This window comes from Procambarus clarkii, chromosome 16 (genome assembly GCF_040958095.1).
Source record: "Procambarus clarkii isolate CNS0578487 chromosome 16, FALCON_Pclarkii_2.0, whole genome shotgun sequence".
Taxonomy (NCBI): Eukaryota; Metazoa; Arthropoda; class Malacostraca; order Decapoda; family Cambaridae; genus Procambarus; species Procambarus clarkii.
In genome coordinates this window covers 34,404,442-34,430,941 of record NC_091165.1, presented here as the reverse complement: position 1 = coordinate 34,430,941, position 26,500 = coordinate 34,404,442, and the positions used below count along the sequence as shown (strand labels likewise).

Here is a 26,500-nt window from a genome sequence, read left to right as displayed (position 1 = left end):
CCTTACGTTAGTCAAACAATAATGTCTGTTTTTCACCGACAGAGCGCGATCTTTCAACACCACGTCAAACAGGGGTTGGGAGCCAGAGGCGTGTGCGCTCCACATGGTTGCTCACTCAAAAAGGATACAGCCAGCAGTCCTAGGGAAATCTGAGATTTCCAAGATGGCTGCCTCTCACTAAGTCCCAGGAGTCCATTTCATACTGAACCAACCGCAATCGCGTTTTGAATGGGTAAGAAATCTAAAATTGGCGTTTTCTTGGCCGGTGCAGTTTTAGGTGAACGAATTTTTTCGGCCAGCGCAGCACAGTGTTTACGTTACCCAGAATTAGTCAAAATTGACTTTGTTTCAGAAGCATTTTGGCTATAGACCAGCATTACAATTATAAGTGAATAATTTAAAATTATTTACAAAATAAAAAATTACCAGAGAAACGTTATTAAGCAGTAAGTTCTAACAACTAAAAAAATACTAAATATTAAATTATGGTCTCCATAGTATTGGAGCATCAGTATCATCTAATTGGTTAGTATGTACTGTAGAGTACAGTATAGGTATCAGCCAAAATTTGGGTATTGGTACTGTACATATGTAGGTGAAAAGTCAAGTGATGGACTGGGAAGGAAGTGTCGGGTGGAGTGTGTCTGGTGTAAGGGAAGTGTCAAGTGGGTGGAGGGGGAGATTTTTCTGGTTGGGGGAGGAGGGTAGGGTGTTGGATAGGAAAGGAAGGAAGATTTGTCGGGTGGGGGATTGATCGGATGAGAGGGAAGCGAAAGCCAAGAGTGAGCGAGGGCCAAGAGTGAGCGAGAGCCAAGTGTACATGGTTTAGAGCTTGGAATATTGCTTCAACAATTCCTGGACTGCCACAAAAACAACATATCAGCTGCCGAGCTACACGTAAATTTTGAAATGATTTGAAACAAATTTTTCTGTAAATAGAAAGTCAAAGTACACATGTTAAAGTATCAGCAGTATCGCAAGAAATTTAACGATACCCTGGTACAGCTGACGATTCACCTCAACTATTCCAGTCAAAATCTTGTGTACATTAGACAGCTGTTTCCAACATGTACTTAAGTATACTCACTTGAGTTGAGGTGTGCCGATCCCTTTCCTCTGTCATGTCTGGATGGCTCATAGGCATCACTTACTGCTGAATTGCAGAAGTCAACTCAGAAATTGTTTAGCAATTTCATTTCCAGTTATAAAAGTGGTAATTATATCAACCTATCAATTTAACCAAAACTGTTTATACTTTGTTCCCTTAACCAAATGTCTTTCCAAAACGGAGGCCCCTTACTGAGAATCTTCCCCATCAACTGCTTTGGTTATTATACAAGCAAAGCAAATGCAACTACATATTTCACACTACAAAACAATAATTGCTGGCAAAAATTAGGGTCTGTCTCACCTAATGGTGTACAGTATATACAAGTATGAAAGATAGTAAATGCCAGTGAATGTGGCAAGTGCCACATTCCTGAAAAAGCCATCAACGGTAGAACAGTAGAGCATCCCAAATAACATCAAACACAGCACCATTACCATGTCAACTGAAGCCAGCTAGTCCATCACCCAAACAATTTTGTCTTGCCACGAAAGTTTATGGCAGTTGCATTGGTGGTGTGGAATGAAAAGTCCAATACGGTATTTCTATCATATCTCCTGGATCTTACAGCAAGCCTAGCTGTAAAGCAAATCCATCATAATACAAAAATCAAGAGCAAATTCCAAAAGCAGAATAACTTTTTAAGAACAATGCATTTTTCTCTCAGAAAAGAAATATCAAACCACCTCTTATGACACTGTGTTTATAGCTCTAAAGAACACAATTTTGCAGTGAAATAAAACCAAGAAAAGGATACATGATTAATTCTAAGTGTCTAAAAGAATGGAAATGTCAAACAACAAACTGAAAGACAATATGACAGTCTTGTTAATTATTAACTTTACAAACTATGTAAATATTGAAATTACCTATTAAAAAAAAAATAGCATTGAATGTAATGAAATATCTTTCTGGTACAGCCTTTGTGGCTCCCTAAAGCTATCTCGCTACTGAGTCACATTAGTGATAGGAGTTATGGTCAGGTTTAACGGGGACCAGAGCCAGAATCAAGTCCCACTCACACACACAGGAGCTGGGGATTGTTATGATCAGCATGGAGAGAGCATCCAGAAAGTAAAAGAAGAAATACTATACAAACAACCACAAGGGTTACAGAAAATGAAGCGCCAAAACAGCCAAATGACACTGCAAATAATTTATTCAAACTAGCTTGCGTCTCTTTGTGCAAAAGGCAATCAACACATGACACCCTGGGAGCTCCAGGCTTGCAATTATTAATGAGTCGGTTTGGAGCCGAGAAACTACAAATTGATGCACCTGGTAGGAGGGAGAGGGGAGGATAATGGAGCCACTGTGGCTCTACCAGAAGAAGGTGCTTCATTACATTTAATGCTGGTTTTCTGGAGAAGTCTCTTGGTGTCTTCCTGAAGTTATCTAACATCATATTACAGAAAACATGGGACTTATCAGGAAGGAGGAAAGTGGTAACTACACACCCGAAGATGAGATGCTGGGCAGGGAAACTTGACCCAGTTTCTACAATATGGAATGACTGGAACCAAAAACAGTGACCAGATACTGAGCCACCAAGACCCAGATATACCTTCAAAACTCCTGAGTCTACTTATCAGCTCATGACACTATAGCAAATACAGCAGCTAATGCTGCAATCTTGTGAACATTGCAGGTCCAAGGGTAGACTGCAGGCTGGTTAGCTGATAGAACCATGCAAATAAACTGGTATAAACATTCTCTGGAACAAAGGAAACCAGAATAACACAAAGGTGTACCTCAAAGCAGTGGTGCATAAGTATTTAAGAACTATTGCAACCAGATACAACAAAGTTGCACCCACAGCCGAATAAACAAAGCATCAATCACCAAGGGATCCCCCCTCTCAAAGCCAACCATCTCATACTTTTCCAGAAAAAGAGAAGGCTGAAAAAAAAAAAACTGCCCACTAGGGCCGAAAGAACAGAACCCGCACTTCCGGAGAATAGCATAAGGCTCCCCAATCTGACAGAGGCAACAATGAACCAAGGTAAGGAAAGAAATATCAACACACTACCAAGAGACCAAAATGGCTTTGGAGGGAAGTGAAGCTGGCTAGAAGTAAAAGAAGACACCAAGACAACTTTCAAAATGGCACCAAGGAAATATCAGTGCAGAATGCCAACAACAGTGGCTCTGCCAAACTCAAATGATAAGAGGTGACAGTATTAGGCATAAGATGCCTAATCAATAAAGAAACAGGAAAACAACCAGTGTTGAATGTAATGAAACTCCATTTTCTGGGCGAGCCCCGGAGGCTCCCTGGAGCTTATCGGGCTAATGTATGTTATGTTAGACCGGGACATTACCTATGGAGTTCAGACCTACCAGGGACCAGCGCCAGAACCTGGCCCCTTCAGAGAGGCTTCAGGAAGCAATGGCCCTGGAAAACCCCATTATGGTTGGGGTTTTTCCTTATCTGCCATCGACCAGGGTTAGGCACCCAGAAAGGTAGGCGTAACAAAACAAACCCTACATGGTAAGAAACAACAACAAAAACCGAACAGAAAGGTAGAAACTCCCTACAATCCAAAGGAAACAATCAATCAATTTACTGCCGCGCCGGTCGTCTGTGCAGCCCTCCCCCTACCCGGGAGGGGGAGGGGGGGCCCCAGACCTCACCACGCCGGCTGCCTTCAGTTAGGAAACTAGGCTTCAACCAATGCGAAAAACCCCGCCGACTGGATGGAAGGGAGTGTAGCCAGGGAGCCTCCGGGGCTCCCCCAGAAAATGGCGTTTCATTACATTCAACGCTGGTTTTCTGTGGGGAGCCCCTACGGCTCCCTGGAGCTACATACCCAAAGAGAAGGAAAATAGGGACTTACCCGGGAGGCGGCAACCACAAACTCCTCAACGCGAAGTCAAGACAACTGGCTGCAACCTGCGACCCAAAGCAACACAAGAACGCCGAGGAGCAGGGACGTTCACCAAATAAAGGGCGGCCAGGACCCTGTTTGACTTCCAAAATCCATGCGCCAAAATATGTGCCCAAGACATATTACCAAACACGGCAGCCAAAGCTGCAAACTTCCGAACGTGATGGGAGCGAGGATAGACCGCAGGCTGGCTAGACTTAATTAATAACCCTGCGGACAACCTGGGAGACCCTAGCCCTGGAACAGGGAACGAGGAAAACCGGATCAACCCAAAGCGCATCCCCAGCCACCCCGGCTGAAGCGCACCAGTAACAGCGAAGTGCTGCAACCGGACACAACACATGATGCACCCCCAGCCGAACCAACCAAGCATCAATGACTCACGGACCCCTCCGGAAAGCAGCCATCTCGTTCTTCGCCAGAAAAGATGGAGAAGGCTGCAAACGGACAAACCTACCCCCAGGACCAAAAGAGTAGAAACCCCTGCGCCGGAGGAGAGCATGAAGCTCCCCTACCCGGCCCCCAGAGGCCAATGCCAGTAAAAACAAAGCCTTGGAAAAACAATCCGGAACTGAAGGGGCCACCACAAACCGAGGAGAGGAAAGATACGAGAGCACCCTGTCCAAGGACCAGGACGGCTCAGGCGGCGCATGAGCAGGCCGGAGGTGAAACATAGTATGGGAAAGCTTACGAAACGGGGTGGATGCGACGTCCACCCCGAAAGCTAGCTTGAGCGGCTCCGCCAGCGCCGCACGATACGAGGCGACAGTATTAGGCATCAAATGACGGTCCAGAAAAAGCCAAGAAAGAAAGGACAAAACAACCCGATCCGAAAGAAGAGACAACCTACGAAGAGCCAAAAAATGGCGAAAAGACAACAAAGCTCTCAGGTGGGACACCATCAACGAAGCCACCTGATCACCACAGAATTGGTGATACACCCGCGTCAAAAAGACCAGACGCGAAGAGCAGAGGAGAAGGTCGAACCAGCCCCGTACCGGATCGGACCGACCTATTGAAAGAGGCGGAGCCGCGGGAAACGTCCCGGGTTCGGGCACCGAGCCAATAGCACCGGAAACCAAGGCTGGGCCGGCCACCAAAGGGCCACAAGGACTACTCTCCCCGGGAATGTCTCCAACGAACCAGAACCCGAAGCAACAGCTGAACTGGGGGGAAGAGGTACAGGTAACCCCACCTCGACCAGTCATGCCGAACGGTATCCATCGCGAATGCCTCGCAGTCGGGGAAGGGCGTCACATAGATTGGGAGACGCCGAGACCACGCCGACGCAAAGAGGTCCACATCTGGGAGACCGTACGTCTGGCAGATCCAACGAAACGAGTCGTTGTCGACCGTCCCCTCCGTGGACAGGGGATGGAAGCGAGACAGACCATCTGCCAGAATGTTGGACACTCCCCGGACATGATCCGCACAGAGAGCCAAACCGAGAATCCAGCAGACAAACCACTCGAAGGAACCAACCTCAAAGAACCAAGGACCGAAGATAACCCCAGCGGTTCAGGCAATGAATCACTGGAGAACAGTCCGAATGGAGGCGAATGGTCGATCCCCGAGTGACCCGAACCCTCCGAAGCGCGAACCAGACTGCCGCGAACTCCCGAATCGTGCTGTGAGCCCGACGGAAGGACGGACCCCACCGTCCCTGGCCTGCCTGGTGAGCACTGGTCACAAAGCCCCAGCCGAGAGACGACGTGTTCGTGAACACGTCGAGCGAGGGCTCGGGAAGGCGCCAAGGCACCAAACCCCGAAAACCCCAAAGAGGAAGCTGGCGACGCAGCAACCGACACAAGGCCCCCGGAGGACGAACCCAACGATCGCAAGAGGGGCAGAAGGGATGTCCCCGAAGGAACCAAAACAGATGCCGAAGCCAAACCCGATCAGGCGGGCAGACTAGCACGGCGAAGTTCAGACTCCCACACAACCGCTCGAGCAACCTCCGAGTGACCCAGGACCCCCCTGAGAAACAGCCAACAGCGGTCCCACAGCCGTCACAATGCCTCTGGAGGGAGAGACAAGGAAGCGGTCCAAGAATCCCAAACAAGACCCAGCCAGGTCCGAACCTGGGACGGAACCAGATGGGACTTCCTCCAGTTCACCAGGAACCCAAACCTGGCGAGCTGGGAAAGGACCATATCCCTGGCGAGCAGACAAGCTGACCGACTGGGAGCCCACACCAGCCAGTTGTCGAGGTAGGCCAAAACCCAAATCCCTAGAAGACGCAGACGGGTCACCACAACCCGGGTCAGACGCATGCAAACGCGAGGTGCCAGATTCAAGCCAAAAGGTAGGCATCGAAAACAGTAAGCGTGACGCCCCACCACGAAACCTAACCAGTCCCTGAACCCCGGATGAATAGGAACGTGCCAATAGGGGTCCTTGAGGTCCAGGGACACCAATCCAGGCACCTGGCTCCAACAGAAGCCGGACCCGAGACTGTAGTTATCCGAAAGGAGGGGCAAGGAATCCAGAGATTCAGACGGAACAAGTCCAGAATGAACCTCAGATCCGCACAGTCCCGTTTCGGCACTGGAAACAGACGGGAAACCTACCTGAGGGACGTAGTCATTTCGACCACGCCCAAGCGCACCCACTCCAAGTAGTAGTACGCATCCATTAGTCTCAGGAGACTATGGAGTTGCACTCTGGTTGTCGGTCTGGAGTGGCCTCACCAGGACGCAAAGCCAGGGTAGGTTGATTCGGGGGAGAAGCTGTTACCCAGGCAGCAGGTCCCCCCTCTCCACGGCACTGAAAGTCTCCAATGGAAAGGCATACGCCAATACGATTGGTTCCAGCGATGTCGCAGGAACTGTGAGTTTCGGGGTTGACCTCGAAGATGGTGAAGAAGGGCACAGGGACCTCCAACCCCGGAGACCGCCGTGGTCGGGGCCGGAGAAGAACCACCCCATCAAGGGTATGAACGACCCCAGCCTCCTGAAGCAGAGCCTGGGCCGCACGACCCTCGGGAGGTGGACGTCCCGGTCCTGCACCCACGGGCTCCAGACAAGGACTGTCACAGCCCCCCCCCCCCCCACCCGAGGCCGACCCCCTTCAAGACCAAGTAGAAGGAAGAGTGATAATTATTAAATACAACAATTATTATTATGATAATTATTATAATAATAATTGAAAATATTTAATAATTATCACTCCTCCTTCCACCCGGCCTTGAAGGAGGCTGGCCTCGGGTGAAAAGGGGCTGCGACAATCCTTGTTTGGAACCCGCAGGTGCGGGACCGGGACGTCCACCTCCCGAAGGTGGTGGGAGGTGGACGTCCCGTCCCAATATATAGTGTAGTAATTTATCTTGTAAATTTATTGTTGCCTTACAGGATAGTTACTTATGTACAGTGTTGCCAATTATATAACAACCATTCTCGGGCATATTGCCACATCACTTACAAGGCAGTATATTAGTATATTAATCCTCACTTATTGGTTCGCCTACAGGTTACTCGCATTTTCCTTTCATTGATATTTTGCATTTAAATAATATTCAGTATGTTTAGGTTAGCAGCATTTCGTGTTAATCCGGAGGAGCAGCTCCACACATTAATTCGTGCTACTAGAGCAGAATTAATCACCCTTACTACTGAATACCACATCACTCCTCCCCATGGGGTCACCAAAGCTGAGCTTCATAACCTGATTATTGACCATCTTGCAGACAATGATCTTATTATTCCAAAGCAGCAGGACCAACAGAGTTGCTGATCAAACCACACTCACACACATGAAACTAAAAATTGAGTTAGCACAACTAGAAGCTGCTGCCGATGAACGCAAATGGGAGATGAGACGACAAGAGGCTGAATTAGCCCGTGAACATGAACGAGAACAACGCCAGCTACAACAAGAAGCTGAACTACAACGTGCGCGTGAACAAGAACGACTCCAGATAACCAACATGAAGCTGAACTACAATGTCAACAAGCTGACCTGCAATGTCAACGTCAAGAACAAGAAGCTGACATACAACGTCGAAGAGAAGTAGAACGATTGCAGAGCCTAGCTCAAGAGCTTCAACTCAAAGAGACAACAAGAGGAGGATGGAGTTGGCATCACCTTACGCTTGGAACAAAGTAGATCAGACACCGCGCTCAAGCTCCAGGAGTTAGAACTTGAAAGTACCCACCTCTCTCAGCGTTGTGAAGCAGAAGTCAACTTACCAGTATGTTTTAAGCCTACAGATTGTATTAAAATGATGCTGCCTTTTGTAGAGGCAGAAGTAGATTCATTTTTTGTCATTCGAGGCCTTGGCCACCCAGTTACAATGGCCTAGGAATCAATGGTCTATACTTCTCAGGTCACACCTTACAGGAAGAACTGCCTTAACCCTCAGTACTCTTGCAAACGAGACTGACTACAATGTACTCAAGCAAGCAGTCCTTGACGCCTATCTACTTTCCACTGAAAGCTACCGGCGACGCTTCAGGGACTATAACAAAACTCAGGCTCAAACCTACGTGGACTATGTGCAGACCAAAACCAGGTATTTTTTAAAATGGTTAGAATCAGCTCAGGTGACCACATTTCAAGAACTTACCAATTTAATACTGATGGAAGAGTTTACCCAAAGAATACCAAACCCCATATGCCTATATCTTGCAGATAAAGGAGAGATGAACCTCAGTAAATGTGCACAGTTAGCTGATACTTAGTTTAATTCATAAATCTTATGACTCAGGTTACAGTAAACCATCTTGGTCCAGTCAAGCTTCACCTAAAGTAAGTCGTAAAGACACTAACTATGCACTTTACTGTCGTTACTGCAAAACATATGGAAACCTCATTGACCAGTGTCCAAATATAAAGTGTAAAACCACTAGTACAGTTTCACCCAAGCCTAAGGATCAACCCACTAAGCCTATCAAGCCTGTACTACATGTAAATGTTCCTGTTAGTGATCTTGCTTTATTTGACAGACATGTGTATCTAAGAACTGTGTCAGCCAATGGTGATGATTTCGAGGGTAAGAGCTCAATACGCATCTTAAGGGACACAGCTTCACTGCAGTCTATTCTACTAAAAGCCGCTGCACCTCAAGTCACCTACACTGGAGAAACTGTCCTGATCACTGACCTCACTGCAACTACACCATATCCGCTCGCCACAGTCTACCTGGAGTGTCCATTCATTCGTGGAAAGGTCCAAGTTGCTATTCGGGAAAAACCTTTCCCCATGCCAGGAATTCAACTTCTCCTGGGCAACGACTTGGCCAACCAGCAAGATTCCACCAATTTGATCATCTGCGACAAACCCCAGGTATGTGACTCGGCCACGGAAGATGATCTCGCTATGACTTTTGCAGCAGAAGAGGAGGTAATCATGACAGAAGAATCAGCAGACATCTCCCAGCCTGTTCTAGTGATTACCCGTGCTCAAGCCGCTCAACCACAAGAAGCAGCAGCAGCTGTCCCTCAAGACGTGCGAGGTCTCCCTCCTAATCTTAACCAGTTGGAGTTCCGTAAGTTACAACAAGCAGATTTGTCACTAACCCCTCTTTCTATCAAGCACAGATTAAGACCGATGCCATTCCAGGATTTTATATAAACACTAATCAATTATTGTATCGTAGATACAGACCCAGGAAGCTTAAGGCGGAGGATGATTGGGATGACGTGAATTAACTAGTGGTTCCAACATCATTAAGAAAAGATACCATATCTTTAGCTCATGGCCCAATGTCTCATTATGGAATCCATAAAACTTATAATGACCTTTTACAGGACTATTTTTGCCCATGAATGGCACGAGATGTCAAGATCTATGTTAGTAATTGTCATACCTGCCAAATGGCAGGAAAACCAAATGTAGGTATTCCCAAAGCACCACTTATCCCTATTTCTGTGCCTTCTGAACCTTTTACCAGGTTAATAATCAACTGTGTTGGGCCTTTACCAAAAGCCCACGCAGGCAACATGTACATCATCACTATAATGTGTCCTACAACCAGGTTCCCAATAGCAGTTCCCATTAAGAATATTACGGCTGCTACAGTTGTCAAGCATCTGTTGAAGATCTTCACTCAGTATAGTTTCCTGAAGGAGATACAAAGTGACTGTGGAACTAATTTCACCAGTGAGTTGTTTAACCCTTTAACTGCGCAACGCGCCTGCAGGCCCAGGCTTCGGGTGCGCAACGTGCCTCCGGGTGTTTTTATTTTTCACGTTCCATTCAAAACTCCCGCGGCTACATGGGGGTTCATATCGGCTTCCTCAGGGCTCTTGTAAACAGACCCCATCCTAAAAAAAAATCATGGTCCACATTGTCAGGTGTCAGAGCCTCAGTAGTGAGTGAGCAACCAAAGCTGGCGCTCGCAGCATGAGCACACAGCATTGCTGTTCAGCGTGTGACCACAGCATCACCTAATATTGTCAAAATATATATATAATCTGTTTTATTTAGCCATAATAGTATTATAGAAGAGCCCGAGTGTGATAATGACTGGGTACAATGTTCAAATATCAGTGATTCAATGCTATTCACAATGTTCACAGCGCTAGCCACAGCACCACAGCATTATTTCGTCCATCTAGGAATCTTCAAACGACTTTTTAGGTTCCTTTTCAAAATAAACTTGTGGTCAATTATTCATTTTCAGGTATTAGTGACCAGGATTGTGGTTATAATTAGCGTTGTGCGTAGGAAGGAGGAATTGTGGTGCGGGAGGGAGGAAGGGAGAGAATTGAGGTAGCCTCACTGTGTGGCAGTAACTCTTTGTTTTGTTCACCATACTAGCTTCATGGTTCGCTATGGGGAACACACATGTACACGGGTATATACAGTGTGTGTGAATAGTCTGTCACACACTGTCTGTGTGTGACAGAATAGTCTGCTGTGTGATTTGTCATGCAGTGTATGGTGGCCACTGTACTGTTTGGACACAATACCGGCTTACTTGCATAGTTCTGGTAAATAAAACATGTAGATAGGTATATAAAACATGTAGATAGGTATATATAACATGTGTAAATAGTGTAATAAATACAATAACAGTATGGTGGAAGGAGCAATGTTGGCGAGTAAGATGTTGGAGTGAGGGAAGGCTGGCTGGGTGTGGCTGCTCACACTCGCGGTGTTCTGAGTGTGTTGATGGTGAATGTATATAGTGTTTGACAGTGTATAGTGTGTACATCATATGTTGTAAATATACATAAATGAACATGAAACATTGGTGTGAAGAACTATGATTTGGAGGAGCAATGTTGGTGAATACAATGTTGGAGGAGTGAGGGAGACTGCCTGGGTGTGACAGCTCACACTCGCGGTGTTCTGAATGTGTTGATGGCGAATGTATATAGTGTGTGACAGTGTATAGTCTGTAAATAGATTGTATATATACATAAATTAGCATGATACATGGTAAATATGTGTACACAAGTGTCATGCACGTAACACAGTGTCCTCAGATAGTACGGATGTTTTACTGCCATAATATAGTGTACATGTTCATTATACATAGGATTAGCACGTAAAAACAAATAAAATGTATTTGGAACTGTGCGCAAAAAATGTGCAAAAATATATTCGCGGCAACTCGCGCGCCCCGGGCGCCCTACTGGCCCCGGGAGCTTACTGCACGGGCGAACGGGGAATGACGACGTCACACGCCAACTTACGGACCCAATAGCAGCCAAAGTAAGTACAAGTTCGAGATTTTTTGGACATACCCATACTGGGGGAAGGGTTTTTGACACTTTAAAAAATACAAAAGAATATTTTTAAGAGAATTTATTTCCTGCGCACTGGGGGGTGTCATATTTATAGGCCGCGCAGTTAAAGGTTAAGAAAACCCTTCAGGAATTTAACATCACTCAAATCTTGTCCAGTCCATATCATCCTGCTTCACAAGGATCTCTGGAACATAGCCATCAAACCATTAAGTCTTCTTTAAAGAAATTTTGTATTGATACTGAGGAGGATTGGGATAAGCAATCAGATCTCCTTATGTGTATTTTCAGAAGTCTTCCTAAGGAGTCCCTTGGAGTATCGCCTTATGAGATGCTCTATGGTTGTAAGTGTCGTGGTCCTCTTAAAGCTTTTAAAGATTCCTTGACATCAATCTCCTTCAGTGATTCCCTTAATGTGCCTCAGTTTCTTAAAAACTTGAGACAAACTTGAACAATTACATAAGTTTACTAGTGCTAATTTACTGACTTCCCAACATAAGATGAAAGCACACTTTGACAAGAACACTAAGGTAGGAAAGTTTAATGAAGGAGACTTCATTCTAGCCTATTTTCCTATCCCAACCTCTCCATTTAAAAGAAAATTTTCAGGACCGTATCGCATCAAGAAATGCAGGAACAACAACTACACTCTAGAGACTCCGGATCGGCGTTGCAAGATACAACTCTGCCATGTCAAGCTGCTCAAGAGTTATCAAGGTAATCTGCCACCAGTGTTATTATCTCTATCTGCATTTACCAAGAGGTATCCCAACAGTGATACATACCCTGCTACCTCTCCAGTTGAGTGTAAAAATAACATCGAGACCATGAAGTCTAACAGTGAGATTTTAAAAGATATTCCCAAATACTGTACCTAGAAAACACTAATAATAGTGTTCCTTTAATTAAATTACTATCTATGCATAAAAAACTGTTTCAAGACACTCCACGGGAATGTAATTTAGTGCAACATGATATCCAGCTGCTTCCTGATATGATGCCCATCCGTCAACCTTACTACTGCATCAGTCTACAGAAGAGAGAAGTCATGTCCGCAGAATTAAAGTACCTACTCAGCAATGGATTAGCTACACCTTGTGAGTCTCCTTGGGCCTCACCATGTATACTGGTTCCCAAGCCATATGGCAAGGTAAGATTGTGCACCGATTATAGGAAGTTAAATGCAGTTACCATCAAAGATTCTTATCCTTTACCTCGCATCAACGACATCTTAGATGCAATAGGTAACGCCACCTATTTGCCCAAATAGATATCTTAAAGGGCTATTATCAAATAAGACTTTGAGCATGCTAATGATATCTCAGCCTTTATCACTCATTTTGGCCTTTTTAGGTGTGAACGGTTACCTTTTGGACTTTGCAATGCCCCAGCTACTTTCCAGCGAGCTGTCAACCTCATCATTTAAGATCTTGACAACACCTATGCTGCCTACCTGAACGACATCGTTGTAGTGACCAATTCTTGGGAAGAACATCTTGACTGACTACAATGACTATTCTACAAACTTCTCCAGGCTGGTCTCACCATTAATTTGGGCAAGTCCACGTTTACTAAAGGTAAAGTACAATACCTTGGTCATGTTAGAGGCAGTGGAAGCTTACCACCTTTACACATACAGCTTCAAGCCATCCAAAAATATCCACAGCCCACTTCTCGTAAACAACTTATGAGACTCTTGGGACTAGCGTCTTACTACCGTAGGTTCTGCAAGAACTTCAGCATGGTTGCCATACCTTTAATAAATCTTACCAGCCCTAAAAGGAAATACATTTGGACCAACTCACAATCCATTGCCTTCGAAAAATTTTAAACTTTGCTGTGTATTAACCCTATTCTCGCCTCTCCAGATGTGAAACAACCCTTCATCCTTAATGTTGATGCAAGCAGCACCGGCATTGGGGGTGTCCTGATGCAGCAGAGAGAGGAGGAAGTCCTACCAGTCAGCTACTACAGCACTATAGAGAAGGAGCTACTCGCCATCGTCCTATGCTTGCAACAATATGAACCTTAACTTCAAGGACACCAACCCATCACCCTCTATTTCGATCATAATCCTCTTCGTTTTCTACAACAAGCCCAATTCTCCAACCAGCGTCTACTTCGTTGGGCCCAGATGAGTCATAAGTCCTGCCACCTCTCCATACTCCCCAGGGCCTGGCATGGCCTGATATGACTCAGAGGCAAGCCGGGCACCTCTGATAACTGGTAGTTTGCCCCCACAAACAAGCAGTTAGCCGCCTTCAACTGGCAGTGGTGCAGCTCAACACAAAGGCACCACCAGCCACAACAAACAGTTTGCTAGTTGACCAGGTGTCCACTTTGCGTTGACACAGCATGTGTCATCACCGCCGGACTATACAAAGGGCCTCCCTCTCCAGGAACCGCCTCCCTGGAGAGCCGGTCTCTCCCTCTCCCTTAGTGCTCTTGGAACACCTTGGTCTCTCTCACCCGTCGTCTGACTTCAGCCAACGCCGTGTGTCTGATGCCGTGGTGGTATGGTATTTGTCTTCAGTACACCAGTATATCTTTTTACTTTGTATTAGAGTCAAACTTTCATTTACTTATTTGATATGCTATATAATAATAGCCAAGTATTGTCATGTGTCATTTTTGTTCATTACTATTTCAGTAAATTGTTTTAATTATTTATTTGATGATTTTAATTTGTTTCTACCTGCGACTTACACACTGCAAGGCCAATAGTAGCATTTTTTTTATTTGTGTGAGGGAGAGCCATACTATCTTGGTTCAGTATAGCTGTGATACCACAACCCGTCAAAAGGGACTCACCCGGGAGGCGGTCATCACTCGCACCTCAACTCAAAGTCATGACAACAGGCGGCAACCTGCGACCCAAGGCTATACACATCCGAGAAGGACTAGGAGGATTAATATGGTAACGTGCAGCCAGGACCCTGTTTGACCTCCAAAAGCCCCATGCCCAAAAGATAGGCCAGGGCATTACCAAAACAGCAGCCGAATGCCAAACTTACGAACGGCGTGGACACGGAAAAAGACCGCAGGCTGGCTGGACCGAATAATCCTGTGAACAACCTGCGAGACCCACGCCCTGGAATAGGGAAGAAGGGAAACTGGGTCAACCCAAAGCGCATCCTCTGCCACAAAGACCGTAACACGCAAATAATGGCGAAGAGCCACAGACACAAAGCATGATGCACCCCCAGCTGAACCAACCAAGCATCAACCACCCAAGGACCCCTTCGGAAAGAAGCAGACTCATTCTTCCCCAGAAAAGGAGACATCTGCAAACGAAGAAAAGACCACCAGGAACGAAAGATCAGAAACCACTGCGCCAGAGGAGAGCATGAAACTTTCCGGCCACAAGAGGCCAATGCCAACAAGAAAAGAGCCATAGAAAAACAGTCCTGAACCGAGGGGGCCACCCCAAACCGTGGAGAAGGGAGAAGAGAGCACCCGGTGCAACGACCAGGACAGCTCAGGAGACGCATGAGCAGGCTGGAGGTGAAAACAACGCCCGAGAAAGCTTGCAGAACAGAGCAGAAGTGACATCCACCCCAAATGCAAGCTGCAGTGGCTCCACCAGCGCCACCCAAAACGAGGAGACAGTACCTGGCATAAGAAGACGGTCCTGAAACAACCAAGAGAGAAGGACAAAACAACCTACAAGAAGACAAGTGCCAAAAAGAAAGCCAGAAAATTTCATACGGCTGTCGAGACGAAACTCGAAAGGTGGGACACCAACTAAGCCACCTGATCACCATACAAGTGGTGATAAACCCGCGTCAAAAAGACCAGACACGAGAAACAGAGAAGATCGAACCAGCCACATACCAGAACGGACCGATCTGTCAAAAGAGGTGAAGCCGCGGGAAGACCCTTGGGTTCGGACAATGAGCAAGAAGTGCCTGAAACCAGGGCTGGGCCGGTCACCTAAGAGCCAACAGGACTACTCATCCCTGGTAAGTCTCTCTTAGTTAACCAGGACCCAGAACAACAACTGAACTGGTGGGAAGAGGTACAGGTAACCTCAACTAGACCAGCCCAGCTGAAAGGCATCGACCCCGACGGCCTCGCAGCCTGGGAAGGGTGCCACTAACACTGGAAGACGCCTCAACCAAGATGATGCGAAGAGGTCCACCTCTAGGCGCCCGTATGTCCGGCAGAGCCAACTGAAGGAGTGTGTCAACCATCCATTCCATGGATAGGGCTATGAACCGAGACAGGCCATCCGCCAGGAAGTTAGACACCCCCTGAATGTGAACCTCTAGGAGAGCCAAACCCCGAGAACTCGGCAAATGAGTCACCTGAAGCGACCAGCCCCACAGAGCCAAGGACCGCATCGAACCCCCTGCGGGTCAGACAATAAACCACTGGGAAACAGTCCGAATGGAGCCAGATCATTACTCCACGAGCAACACGAACCCTCTGAAGTGAATGCCACAACACCGTGAACTTCTGCGCTGCGCTGTGCTGTGAGCCTGACGGAAAGACAAACCTAACTGACTGGCCGGCCTGGTGAGCCCTGGTCACAAAACCCCAGCTGAGAGATGAGGCATCCGTGAACACATCAAGCGAGGGTTCAGGGAGGTGTCAGGGCATAGAACCCTGAAAAAAACCCTCGGGGGAAGCCGGCGGCGCAGCAGTCGATGCAAGGCTCCCTGGATTGAAACACAGCGATCACGAGAGCGGCGGAAGGGACACCCTCGAAGAAACCAGAACATCCGCCGAAGCCAGATCCAACCCAATGGGTAGACCAGCACGACCAAGATCAGGCTCCCGCACCGCCGCCCAAACAAACAACGTGTGACCTGGGTGCCCTCCAAAAACAGTCTTAAGCAGGACTGAAGCCGCAACAATGCCGCCAGAGGGAGACACAAGGAAGACGAGAGTCTTCGAGAGTCCCACACAAGACCCAGCCCAGTCTGAACCTGAGAGGGACCCAAATGAGACTTCTTCCAGTACACCAAGAACCCAAACCCGGCGAGCTTGTAAGGAAACAAATCCCAGGCAAGCAGACATGTGGATTGGCTGGGAGCTCACACCAGCCAATTGTTGAGGTAAGCCAGAACTCAAACGGGTCACCATGACCCAGTTAAGGTGTGTGGACACAAGAGGTGCCAGATCCAAACTGGAAGGAAGGTAACGAAAGCAGTAAATCTGTCATTCCACAACAAAACCGAGCCAGTCCCTGAACACCAGATGAAACGGGACGTGCTAAGATGCATCTCGGAGGTCCAGAGACACCATCCAGGCACCTGGCACCAAAAGCAGCCAGACCCGAGACAGAGTGGTCATATGAACGGAGGGGCAAAAGACCCAGGGGATCAGACAGGACAATTCCAATATGAATCACAGATCTGCCCAGTCCCATTTTGGAACTGAAAACAGGTGGGAAACCCACTCCAGGATGACCTGACAGAGCGCAGGGAAAGAGGCCGCCCCGCAAGCCCCCCCAAGGAGAAGGAAAGAAGCAACGTCACCGCAGGCCGGAAGAAAATGACCCAAATTGCTCACAAATCGTGCAACCAGGCGAGAACAAACACCGCGAGCCTCCCCCCCATACCGTTCCGCCAACAGGGTGAACCGTGAAAGGGCCGACGACCCCTATGAGAGCCCGACTGACACGCAGAACGATCACTGAGCCAATGACTCCGTTTGAGGGCCAGGCCTGAATCTGGCACTACTGACTTACGATGACCGAAAGAATCCCGAAACCTGGAGCGACCCTTCCGCGTAGGACCTACCCCCCCCCCTCCCCAGAGAACCTACAAAGTCCGACATAGGTCATCAACAAGACAAAGCCGCCTGCAGAAAATGCATCACCGCAGACTCTACAAACAGCAAAGGACAAAAAGAGGATGAAAATCTAAAAGCCAGGGCTCAAGAAGATTCCAAAATATGAACGAGCACTGCCTATCAGCACGGGAGACGAGAAGCGTTTTGGACAGAAACGCTAAGCATACTAATGGCTTTACAAGAATGCAATCACTATGCTATGTATCTTCACAATCCCAATGTACCTTCTTGTATATATATAAATAAATAAAGCGAAGAACAGACACCGCCTCCCTCATAAACGGCGCATACAACTTCACCAAGGAAGCTGGCGCCCGAGCTACCGAAGCAAGCACACCGGACACAGGCCCGGAACCCAGCTCCTCCACACCCACCACGAGCCAGTCCGAAGACAACTCCAGCAGAGGAAAGAAGCGCAAGACCGAAGCCAAGTGCCCACGGGCACACAAATCCTCAGCCACCAGGGATGCAGAAAGGGAGGGAACCTGCACATGAAGCCGCACCTGGCCGACATCATAAGAAAGGACGGGAGCAAACGAGCACGCATTGAGGTGCTCCAACTCACTCCCCAGGAAAACCTGAACTACCCTAGGCAACTCTCGCCATTCAAGTGCACAGTCCGACAGGATGAATGCCAAGCCCCCAACTGAAAGAAAAGGCAGTCTACCAGCCAGAAAGACTCCGGCACCTTGTAACATACCCAATAAGGAAAAAGAGGAGCCAAACTCAAAAGAAGGTTTTCATTATCGAGGCGTAATCCGGGTCTCACAGGATGTAAGCCACAAGGGCCTCCCACACCTTTCTCGGTGAGATGCAGGAAGGCAAAAAAAAAAAAAAAAACAGAAGGAGGGAACCAAAGAACCCAAGGGAACTCTGAACCAAACCCGGGGAGGAGTCGAACTTGCAACAAAATTGTACAGGGAGGGGGATAGAAAAACCCCTCCACCCCCTGTAACAACAAGCCCTGCACCGAGGGTACCAAACACCCAAGCAGGGACAAGTGGGGCCGAGGCGCCCCCCCCCCCCCAGTCAACTCCTTCCTAGCCCCGGAAACCTCCACATCAGGACCCGGGGCCAAGCCATCCCCGAAACCCTCTGCCTCTGGAGAAAAAGCAGAATCCACTGGAAAAGCAGGGATGAAGGGGGCCCGCTGGCATGGCCCAAAAGCTCCGGCAGGAAGACCAGGCTTGAATGCCTCCGCCGCCGATCCGTAAAGGGCAATCCCCGAAGCCGTCCGAGTCTCACTACCAGTATAATTCAGGGGGGGCAGCTGCGGGGCATCCGGAAAGGCAACCAACCTCACACGTTGCTACAACCTAAACCTCCCTCGCATGCAACGCTAAAGCTGCCTGCACCCGAATATCAGCCTCAGTGGACTGGGTGAATGGAGTACAAGTAAAGAACACCTCTCGCAGGACTCCGGGTCAAAGGTGTCACTGACCCCAACAGGCAGCAAGGCGGAGGCAGACGGTGAATGTCACCCTGAGACAAGGGGGACAGCGCAACCTTCAAACTCACACAAGGCGAGGTGGGACTCTGATGTCTCCTATATTGGACCACTGAGTCAGAAAGGGGGTTTCCAGGGCATTTAAGCTGACTGCTAAGGGAAGCCCAGGCGAGGTACTGCTAACCGGTTATCCCAGAGCTACCAAGCAAACAATTAAAAGCTGAACCCCTGCGACGTGTGCAAGCACAGGGACCAAGTGGAGGGCCACCCAAACCCTACTAGTGGTCCTACCGCCACACCAGGCAGACCCCTGCCAGGCAAATCAAAACAAAAACAAAACAAAACCCCCGCAAAAGCACGTCTCCAGGTGAACAGAACCGGTCCTTATGCATATATCAGACATATGCACAGTACCTCGCGGCCCAGCCAGCGACGAAACTACCTCCTACCCAAGGGCAAACAGGAAGGAGTAAGAACCTCCCCAGCTGAACCCCCCAAGGCCAGGCAATCACCGAGCAGCGACAGAACCACACGGAGGTAGCTGCTGCTGAACGGCTCATGGAAGATAACCCTGAGGCCGCAAAGGCAGTACTTACGGGGCACCTATGGAAAGTAGCCCTTGGTGCATCCTGCCCCAGTACTCTTGTGTTACTTCTGGCTCACATGCCACCAAAACAGAGCAACAGCACTGCGCAAAGAGTGGAGCCAGAGCGATCGACCGTCACCAACACAACAGCCTCTTGAACTGAGGAGAGTTGCCGGTGTGGAGGTCTGGGACCCCTCCCTGTCCCCCTCCCAGGGAAGGGGGCCGGTTGCGCAGACGGATGCACGGCAGTTGTGGTGACGTCATGTTTGTTTCCTTGTTTTTGATTGGGGAGTTCTATTTGCTAGTTCGACTTTCGGTTTGCAATTTTTTCATCAGCAGTAGTTTGTTTTGAAATTCCTACCTTCCTGGGTGCCTGACCTGGTAGATGGCAGACAAAGACTGCTTCCAATTACACGGTGGTGTCTTTAGGCCATTGCTCCTCGTGCCTCTCTTAAGGGGGCCAGGTTCTGGCTCTGGTCCCCGGTAGGCTTAGAACTCCTTCGACTGACTGTTGTCACGGTCTAATATATACACATCAGCCTGGAATAGCTCCGGGGAGCCGAAGGGGCTCTCTACAGAAAATAACACTAATATTTGAGGTTAATTTTTTTTCAGATGCAGAGTAGTACCTCTGATGACAGTCGCATCATAAGAGAGAAATCTAATCATACTTTATCAAGATCTTTAGAAGTTATCAAGAGAACACTTAAACACTTACCTGGTTTGCGTGGGATCATGTTAGCCATTTGAAAGAAAACGAAGATAAAGACCGATATGAGAAATAAGGCCACAATAACAGGCTGTGAACATCCAGATCTGCGACCAATATAGGAACGTTGAACTGTCCTTCCAATCCGCAGGTTGACCATCTGTATAGGATAAGATTACACAAGTTAAATATATTTACTAGCCTTATATTGTAAAAATTTAAAAAATCTGGTACAGAGCATCACTTGGTTTCCGAACCCCTTGGGGACAAAACCCATCGGTTATCGTGTAAGTTCGTAAAGGAGAAATGGAGGAAAATGGAGAGATAAAAGGAAAAATCTAAGGGAAAAAATCGACAGGTTCAGATTATTAAATGCAACAGTATTTTGTTTGCACTCACTAATTAAAGAAGTCCTAATCCACTTCTCCCTCAGGAGAGGTGGGACCAAAGAGCCAGAGCTCAACCCTGCAAGCACAACTAGGCAAGTACACCCTCTCTGCTGCTGCCCTCCCTCCCAAAGTGGCTAGCTTAGTAGATTGCCAGCCAGAGAATCTCCATCGAATACAATAAAGCATTCATGAAATAAGTATTTGTATAGCTTTTTATTATCCTTATAATATTACTAAACAAAATCTGTAACCAAAAATATCTATGATGATGTACATCCAGAATTTAAGAAACAAATCTGGCTAACGGGGTCAAGTGTGTTAGGCTTATCGGAGTAAACCGATCACTCCCTCACCACCGACATACCTCCCCCACCCCATACATCCCATACACTCACTCTCACTGCTTAAGCCTTCCCACTGCTCAGGGGTCCTGAGGACATTTACACCCTAAAAAGGCTTTCAACAGAGTTCCACATAAGAGGTTGTTCTGGAAACTGGAAAATATTGGAGGAGTAACAGGTACGCTTCTAATATGGATGAAAAATTTTCTGACTGATAGAAAAATGAGGGCTGTGATCAGAGGCAATGTATCGGATTGGAGAAATGTCATAAGTGGAGTACCACAGGGTTCAGTTCTTGCACCAGTGATGTTTATTGTCTACATAAATGATCTACCAGTTGGTATACAGAATTATATGAACATGTTTGCTGATGATGCTAAGATAATAGGAAGGATAAGAAACTTAGATGATTGTCATGCCCTTCAGGAAGACCTGGACAAAATAAGTACATGGAGCACCACTTGGCAAATGGAATTTAATGTTAATAAATGCCATGTTATGGAATGTGGAATAGAAGAGCATAGACCCCACACAACCTATATATTATGTGAGAAACCTTTAACCCTTAAAGTGCGCATCACGTCATATGACGTGCTGGACGTTGTTCCAGTAAACTGCGCATCACGTCGTATGATGTGTTGGAGTACTACGCAAGATTTAAACAGCCCGCGGATACACGGGGTTCACCACACCTTCATCAGGGCTCTTGTAAACAGACGCCATTTTTAAAAAAAATCGTGGGCCAAACTCCCGGGTGTTATTGGCCTCAGTATTGAGTGAGCAACCAAGCCTGACGCACGCAGCATGAGCTAACAGCACTGCTGTTCAGCTTGTGACCACAGCATCGCCTAAAAATGCCAAATTATACTTGTTCATGCTATTATGTAGCGATGATATTATTACAGAAGTCCCCTGACTGTGATAAAACTGACCAGGGTTCTGATAATAGCAGGATTGTGGTGATATTTAGCGCTGTGCGCCATGGAAGGAGGTGTAATGCTGTGGGAGGGAGGGTGGTGGCGATGTCTTTTGACTGTGTGTGGCCACCTTTTATTGACTGCACTCACCATACCAGCTTAGTGGTTCGCTATGGTGAACACAAATGTAGATACTTATATATAACGTGCGTATAGAGGGTATAAACAGCAAGAGAAGGTTTGGAGCTGCCATTTTGGTGAGGGCGGTGGCGTCGTCTGCACGACGCCACCGTGCAGACGACGGTGTTGTTTACTGGTTACCACGATGGTCTTTGGGCACCATACCAGTTTATTTGTACAAGTATGATGAATAAAACAGGTAGATATTTATATATAATGTGTGTATATAGCGTAATAACACCACACAGTATTGTTGGAGGAGAAATATTAGTGCGTCTGGCCTTGAGGGCGGCCGCCGATCAGCTGACTGTGTGAGTAGCCACATCTCTGTGCCTTTACTCACCATACAAGCTTAGATGTACAGTTATGATGAACAAAACGTGTAGATACTTATATATAATGTCTGTATATAAGATATATAGCGTAATAACACCACACAGTATTGTTGGAGGAGAAATATTAGTGCGTCTGACCTTGAGGGCGGCCACCGATCAGCTGACTGTGAGTAGCCACATCTCTGTGCCTTTACTCACCATACAAGCTTAGATGTACAGTTATGGTGAACAAAACATGTAGATACTTATATATAACGTCTGTATATAGTGAATTATAGCAAAAACATTATTGTGGGAGGAGAATGAGGGTGAGTCAGATGACTGGAGGGAGGGCGGGAGTGGCTGGCTGGTACACGGCGGTCACTCCTCATTACTTTTTGACTCATAATAGCTACTTAGTGGTTCGTTATAGTGAACAAAACATGCAAATACTTATATGTAACCTGTGCTTATAGTGTAATAACCGACAAAGTATTTGTTCACTGATTGATGAACATAATTGAATCAACAATATGCACACCATATTTTTGAGTACACCAACGATTCACTCATTTTATTATATAAATATATCAAACTACACACTATTGAATAATATTACAGCAAAAAAAGTATGAAAAATCAATCAGAGACATTGAAATAATTCGGTAATTATCTCTTTGTGGCAACTCTGGCCTGACAGCTTGCGAGCAACAGACCGCCTGGGACGCACGCTGAGTCAGCGCCTATAATTTGCCAGACTTCCCCGCCCTATAGCGGACAATATATGCCACTTACGATTTTTTTATTATTTTTCCCGTGATCAGTGAACACAAATTAACAGGTTAGAAAGAAAAAAGAATTTTTTTTTTTTCAAAATGACATGCGCCTGTGGGGATGACAGGATATTAAACCCCGAGCATGTTAAGGGTTAAAGAATTCTGATAAAGAAAGAGATCTAGGGGTGGTTGTAGATAGAAATCGCCGTCCATGTATTTAAAAGCAATTCTAAAGTTAGAAAGCGTGGCATAGGCTCCTCGCACAATATTCTTTATGTGGTCCTCAGGTGAGTTTTTTTTTTTTTTTTTTTTTTTTTTTTGAGATATATACAAGAGTTGTTACATTTTTGTACAGCCACTAGTATGCGTAGCGTTTCGGGCAGGTCCTTGGAATACGATCCCCTGCAGCGAGGAATCGTAATTTCATCCAAGTACACATTTTACTGTTGCGTTAAACAGAGGCTACAGTTAAGGCAACAGTAAAATGTGTACTTGGATGAAAAAACGATTCTTCGCGGCAGGGGATCGTATTCCAGGGACCTGCCCGAAACGCTACGCGTACTAGTGGCTGAACAAGAATGTAACAACTCTTGTATATATCTCAAAAAAAAAAAAAAAAAAATCACCTGAGGACCACATAAAGAATATTGTGCGAGGAGCCTATGCCATGCTTTCTAACTTTAGAATTGCTTTTAAATACATGGATGGCGATATACTAAAGAAATTGTTCACGACTTTTGTTAGGCCAAAGCTAGAATATGCAGCAGTTGTGTGGTGCCCATATCTTAAGAAGCACATCAACAAACTGGAAAAGGTGCAAAGACATGCTACTAAGTGGCTCCCAGAACTGAAGGGCAAGAGCTACGAGGAGAGGTTAGAGGCATTAAATATGCCAAAACTAGAAGACAGAAGAAAAAGAGGTGATATGATCACTACATACAAAATAGTAACAGGAATTGATAAAATCGATAGGGAAGATTTCCTGAGACCTGGAACTTTAAGAACAAGAGGTCAGATATAAACTAGCTAATCACAGATGCCAAAGAAATATAAGAAAATTCACTTTCGCAAACAGAGTGGTAGACGGTTGGAACAAGTTAGGGGAGAAGGTGGTGGAGGCCAAGACCGTCAGTAGTTTCAAAGCGTTATATGACAAAGAGTGCTGGGAAGACGGGACACCACGAGCGTAGCTCTCATCCTGTAACTATACTTAGGTAATTACCCCTGTGCGCAAGAAAAAAAAAATTCAAATTTTTTTTTTAGTCGTCTAAACATGTTAATTTGTGTCCCCTGAGCACGGGAAAATAAAAAAAAATCGTAGACGACATATTTTGGGAGCAATTGACCAAGGAAGTCTGGCAAAAAGTGGGCGTTGATAGGGCGGTCGTCAGAGCCGGTCAGCCTCACCCGCACTGACAAGGCAGGAGTTGCCACAAAGATATTATTACCTAATTGTTTCAATGTTTCCGATTGATTTTTCTTAGTTTTTTTGCAGTAATATTATTCAATAGTGTGTATTGTAATACATTTATATAATAAAAGTGGTGAATAATCGCTATACTCAAAAGTATGGTGTGCATATTAGTGATTCAATTATTATGTTCATAAAACAATAAACAAATAGTTTTGCTGCTATTACACTCTATACACAGGTTATATATAAGTATCTGCATGTTTTGTTCAACATAACGAACCATTAAGTTGGTATTGAGAGTCGAAAAGCAACGAAGAGTTACCGCCACACACCAGCCAGCCACTCGCTGCCACTCCCTCAACACACGCACTAAACTTTCTCCCCCAACAATACCATTTGTGGTATTATTACATTATATACAGACGTTATATATAAGTATGTATATATTTTGTTCACCACAACTGTACAGCTAAGCTGATATAGTTAGTTCAGACACTAAGAGTCGTCGCTATACACAGCTGGCGGCTCCCTCACTCATTCAAGGTCACATGCACTAAACTTTCTCCCCCAACAATACTGTTTGCAGTGTTATTACCCTATATACACATATTATATGTAAGTATCTACATGTTGTATGCACTGTAACTGTACACCTAAGCTTGTAGTGCGCCCAAAGAGCATAGTGGCCACCCTCTAAACAGCTAGACAAATCGTGCAGACGACGTCACCTCCGTCACCCAAATGGCTCCTTCCAGCATAATCCTTTTGCTGTTATTACACTAATACACACATTATATATAAGTATCTACATTTGTGTTCACCATAGAGAACCACTGAGCTGGTATGGTGAATGCAAACAATAACAGGTGGCCACACAGTCAGTAAACGATGCTGTCTCCCTCCGTCTCTCAGCATCACTCCTCCCACAGCGCTAATTATTACAACAATCCTGCTATTATCACAACCCTGGTTATTTATATCACAGTCAGGGTCATCTGTAATATTGTCATTGCTAAATAATAACAATTATATATTTATTTGACATTTTTCGGCGATGCTGTGGTCACAAGCTGAACAGCAATGCTGTTCGCTCATGCTGCGTGCACCAGCCTTGGTTGCTCCAACAGTACTGTGCCTCTCACACCTGAGAATATTGCCCACCATTTTTTTTTTAAATGGCGTCTGTTTACAAGAGCCCTAAGGAAGCTAATGGGAACCCCGTGTAACCGTGGGCCATTTGAATCATGCCTAGCACCCTATGGCATATATATACGCCATGCGCACCACGGGACATGTTACTCAGGGCGTATATATATGCCATGCGCAGTTTAAGGGTTAAAGGTCACGTATTTCAGCCAGCCAGCCTGCCTGCCTCCCTCCCTCCCTCTCTGCCTCTCTTTCTGCCAGCCAGCCAGCCCCTCCCTCCCTCCCTCCCAGCCTGCCTGCCTTTCCCTCCCTCCCTCCCTCCCAGCCTGCCTGCCTTTCCCTCCCTCCCTCCCTCCCTCCCTCCCTCCCAGCCTGCCTGCCTTTCCCTCCCTCCCTCCCTCCCTCCCAGCCTGCCTGCCTTTCCCTCCCTCCCTCCCTCCCTCCCAGCCTGCCTGCCTTTCCCTCCCTCCCTCCCTCCCAGCCTGCCTGCCTTTCCCTCCCTCCCTCCCTCCCTCCCAGCCTGCCTGCCTTTCCCTCCCTTCCTCCCTCCCAGCCTGCCTGCCTTTCCCTCCCAGCCTGCCTGCCTTTCCCTCCCTCCCTCCCAGCCTGCCTGTCTTTCCCTCCCTCCATACCTCCCTCCCTCCCACCCTGCCTGCCTTTCCCTCCCTCCCTCCCTCCCTGCCTTTCCCTCCCTCCATACCTCCCTCTCACCTTAATTCTCCCATCCTCCCTCACTACTTCCCTCCCCTTCCTGCCTACCTCTTAGCATCTCTCCCTCCCTTCCCCTCCCTCACT

The 26,500-nt window shown here is 46.9% G+C and overlaps 1 protein-coding gene across 4 annotated transcripts in view; it reads right to left on the bottom strand.

The window, feature by feature from the left end:
- Window positions 1–26,500, bottom strand: part of LOC123760118 (beta-1,3-galactosyltransferase 1) — a 133,913-nt gene that overhangs the window by 32,120 nt on the left and 75,293 nt on the right. For 2 of the 4 annotated variants that reach the window (XM_045745607.2, XM_045745605.2), the window contains 2 exons: window positions 20,238–20,388; window positions 1,088–1,153 (listed from right to left, as the gene is read on the bottom strand). In XM_045745607.2, coding sequence (XP_045601563.1) covers window positions 1,088–1,153; window positions 20,238–20,388 — 217 coding nt within the window. The remainder of the gene's footprint in view (window positions 1–1,087; window positions 1,154–20,237; window positions 20,389–26,500) is intronic. The other 2 variants (XM_069325434.1, XM_045745606.2) reach the window with 2 other exon arrangements.